General features: G+C 38.0%; 1 protein-coding gene across 1 annotated transcript in view; it reads left to right on the forward strand.

The window, feature by feature from the left end:
* Positions 1 to 3,689, forward strand: part of LOC107594076 (epoxide hydrolase 2, cytoplasmic) — a 38,308-nt gene that overhangs the window by 14,123 nt on the left and 20,496 nt on the right. The window contains exons 10-11 of the mRNA XM_016284025.1: positions 2,562 to 2,596; positions 2,688 to 2,714. Coding sequence (XP_016139511.1) covers positions 2,562 to 2,596; positions 2,688 to 2,714 — 62 coding nt within the window. The remainder of the gene's footprint in view (positions 1 to 2,561; positions 2,597 to 2,687; positions 2,715 to 3,689) is intronic.

Here is a 3,689-nt window from a genome sequence, read left to right on the forward strand (position 1 = left end):
ACTTGCTTCTTTCAGACGAATCCAGTCGGAGTTATATAAAAAATTGTCTTTGATCTTTCAAGCTGTTTCATGGCACTCATAATAAAAATTGCCCATCCATAAAAAAAGTGTCTCACACGGCTCCAAAGGCCTTCTGTAGCGAATCGATGCGTTTTTGAAAGAAAAGTATCCATATTCAAAACGTAATAATCACTTTAATGTAGCTTGCGCTCACTGTTGTACACAGAAGCAGTTTCGGGCGGATGATGTATGAGGTCAGCGTTGCGCATGCACCGCTCAGAAGTGACGAACGCGGAAACACAGCGGAGAGATCAAAACAAAGCAACGGTCACTAATTAGAAGTACAAAAGGAGGATTTGTAAAGAAGAGTATCAGAGGATTTCGATATAAGCCAAGAGGAGACAGGTTTTCCTTTGCTAAAGTAAGGAAACTTTGCTTCCTTTGCTCCTGTTAACAAACGTTGGTTTTCACGAGACTCACCGGCGCATGCACAGCGCTGACCTCATACGTCATGCTCCCGGAGCTGCTTCTGTGTACAACTGCTGCCGCAAGCTACATTAAAGTGATTATTACGTTTTGAACATGGATATTTTTCTTACAAAAACGCATCGATTCGCTACAGAAGGCATTTGTTCACCCCCCGGAGCTGTGTGAGACACTTTTTTTTTATGGATGGGCGCTTTTTATTTAACTTGTTTTGGACTGATGCATGCAACACCCGCTGAGTGGCATTAAACAGCTTAAAAGATCAAAGACAATTTTTTATATATCTCCGACTGGATTCGTCTGAAAGAAGAAAGTCATATACACCTAGGATGACTTGAGGGTAAGTAATTTATGGTCTAATTTTTTAATTTTGGGGTAAACTAACCCTTTAACCTTGAGTTTAAAAAAATATCAAAAGTATAAAAAAGCCCTTAGTTGTGTTTCATAGCATTCTTAAACTATGACAACTTCTAATTGCAATCCACTGAATCAGTGCACAGGTTGTTTTTTAGTTGGATACTTCATTTTTGCTCATTGTAAATTAAAAATACAGGTGTCAAGGTAAAGTGTTTAAAGTTTTTTTTAATTGCATACTGTGATCAAGGACAGCAATTCTGGCAGGAAACTGTATTGCTTTATAAAGATAAGCAGTTATGTGTAATAGGTTATTTCAACTAAAGGAACATTCATACATTTTGAAAACAGCTTGTTTTTTATCCTTTGACGTCAGCTATGTTTTTAAGATGACCAACAGTAACATTCATCAGTGTTGGTTAGCTTGCAGAACAGGATGCTTTGATTTTGTCTGCAGTAGCAATAAAGGCTAAAAAGGGTTTTTCTGATCTGTAAATTATACTAAAGTCAATGCATGTGTGAGAGATCTTAAAAACTGCTGCCGAGAGTTTGATTTAAACGTGTGTGTGCGTTGCTTGCTCAAATGTCATGCTTTAGCTTTAAAAGCAGCATGAATTTCCAGGTAACTGAAATAAATGCCCGAAGGGATTCTAGCACTCCAGTTCCCCCGTGATCGCTGCGGCATCATGCTGAGAATGAAAATGAGAAGCACTGCTCTTTAGCATGTGCGTCAGGTCACTTCTGTGATGGGATTTGAAGTTGCATAAAGAACTGTGTGTGGAGTGACATTGCATGTTTTGAACAATAAGGTACGAGTGGCTGTGCTGTTTTTTGAATATGTTTTCAATATAGCATGATCTCAAGGCCTTATTGCTTTTACAAAATGGTTACAATGCAATACAAATATTAAGGCCATTTTTCATAAAGTTTTTTTGATTAAGCATTTTATCAAATGTCCTTATGCTAGAATATATAATGCTACCTGTTAATTAAGGTTTACAACTACGGTTTATTGTTATTATTAAACCGCCCTGCATCAAATTTGCTGAATGAAAGCCAATATAGTTTCTTATGAATATTGGGCTGCTAACTCCAAAATTAGTGCCTGTTTTCTTCTAGTATATCACACTTTCTCACAAAACATGATGCATTTTGTAGCATTTTTGTTTTTGACAACCATTTGTAAGGTGGCTATTGTAAGAATTATTATATTATCCCTTAATCAGCAGAAAAAATGCCACAAAGACACGGTTGCTGTCTTCCTCTGAGCCAGATTACAACTATTTGTTCAATTCCCAAGTGATTTTAACATGTATGAATGATTCTGAAGATATTATTTTAAGCCTAATCTTGATTTCAAGGTTAGAATTGTGACCAGTGACAGAAGAAAATGCAAACATCAGCCAGATGATTTCTGCTACATCATGCTTTACTGCATCCAAACAGCGATAGAAAACGATAGATTTTGTGAAAAAAGCTTATTTTGTAAAGTTATTAAAAATAATAAATTGACTATTTGAACATTTCCAATTGTTCCAAATTGTAAGTCAAATTATAAATTTTTAATACTTCATTTTCAAACACATTTGACTTGTTATTTTGATATGTGCATTAAAGCTGATACACATTCTGTATATAATTTGAAATATCTTGTTATTATTGCCATGTGAAAGGTACAGAACATAGAATAAGCTCTATTTCATTCCCATCTGTTTATGCAGACATTGAGGAGTATTCTCAAGAACAGATCATGCTGGTAAGTAAGACTAATCCATGTAAATTTATAGCAAAACTGATGTTATGTTGCACAAAATTGATCATTTTGTCTCTTTCTCTTGGCCTTTTAGGATCTGGTGACATTTATGGATAAAATGGTATGTACAGTTTTTACTTTCACACATGCATATAATTACAGGATTACTGAGGAAGGCTGATGTATGATATTACATAATATTGAAAAACAAGATAAAGGGCTTATAGTTTAACCTCCGTCTTGTTAAAGGGGTCCTATTATGCTCTTTTACAAAGTCTTGATTTTGTTTTGGGGGTGTACTAGAACATGCTCTCATGCTTGGTGGGTCGAAAAACGCATTATTTTTCACATAATTTACATTATTACAATACCTTTCTCCCCAGGCTGGCACAAACGGCTCGATTAGTTCCGGCTTTGATGAAGGTCCGCCTTCCGAAAAACAAAATGTGTTGTGATTGGTTAGCTGTCCCAGTGTGTTGTGATTGGCGAACAGCTTAGACGGTGTTTCAGTACTGCCACGCCCCCTTGCTCCGTCTTTCAACAAAAGCTTTTGGGAATCCAGCACTGTACTCCCTCATGTTGTGGAAGCTGTCCTCAGTAAACTGCACAGCACACAATAGCAAACTGGGGTTATAATGCTCAGGAACAGAGTTAAAAAGTAAATTGCAACCACTGTTTCCTGACATCATCCGCTTTCGGAAGCCCAAACAAAGACGTTTGGGCACGGAGGTGAAAAAAACAGCGTTTCAGGCGGTTGCGCACCGGATGAGAAGCGCAGCATCGCGCCACTGCTTTAAAATTCAAATACATTATTTTCTATGAGTGCAGCACACCGGCGGCGTCTGTCCGCGGCGCCCAGCTACATCGTGTTATATTTGTAAGAATTGTTCTAGACCAGCGGTTCTCAATCCCAGTCCTCACGTACCCCCGCTCTGCATGTTTTGCACGTCTCTCTTTGTTAACACACCTGATTCAGATCATCTCGTTAGAAGTGAGCTCCGCGCATGAACTGTGTTCCGATTGACATGCTCCCTACACAGTGTCCATTGCTCCCTACTCTCAGAGCAGGGGAAATCCGTTGAAGTTTACTTCACTT

Source organism: Sinocyclocheilus grahami, unplaced genomic scaffold (genome assembly GCF_001515645.1).
Source record: "Sinocyclocheilus grahami isolate Dianchi unplaced genomic scaffold, SAMN03320097.WGS_v1.1 scaffold179.1, whole genome shotgun sequence".
NCBI lineage: Eukaryota > Metazoa > Chordata > Actinopteri > Cypriniformes > Cyprinidae > Sinocyclocheilus > Sinocyclocheilus grahami.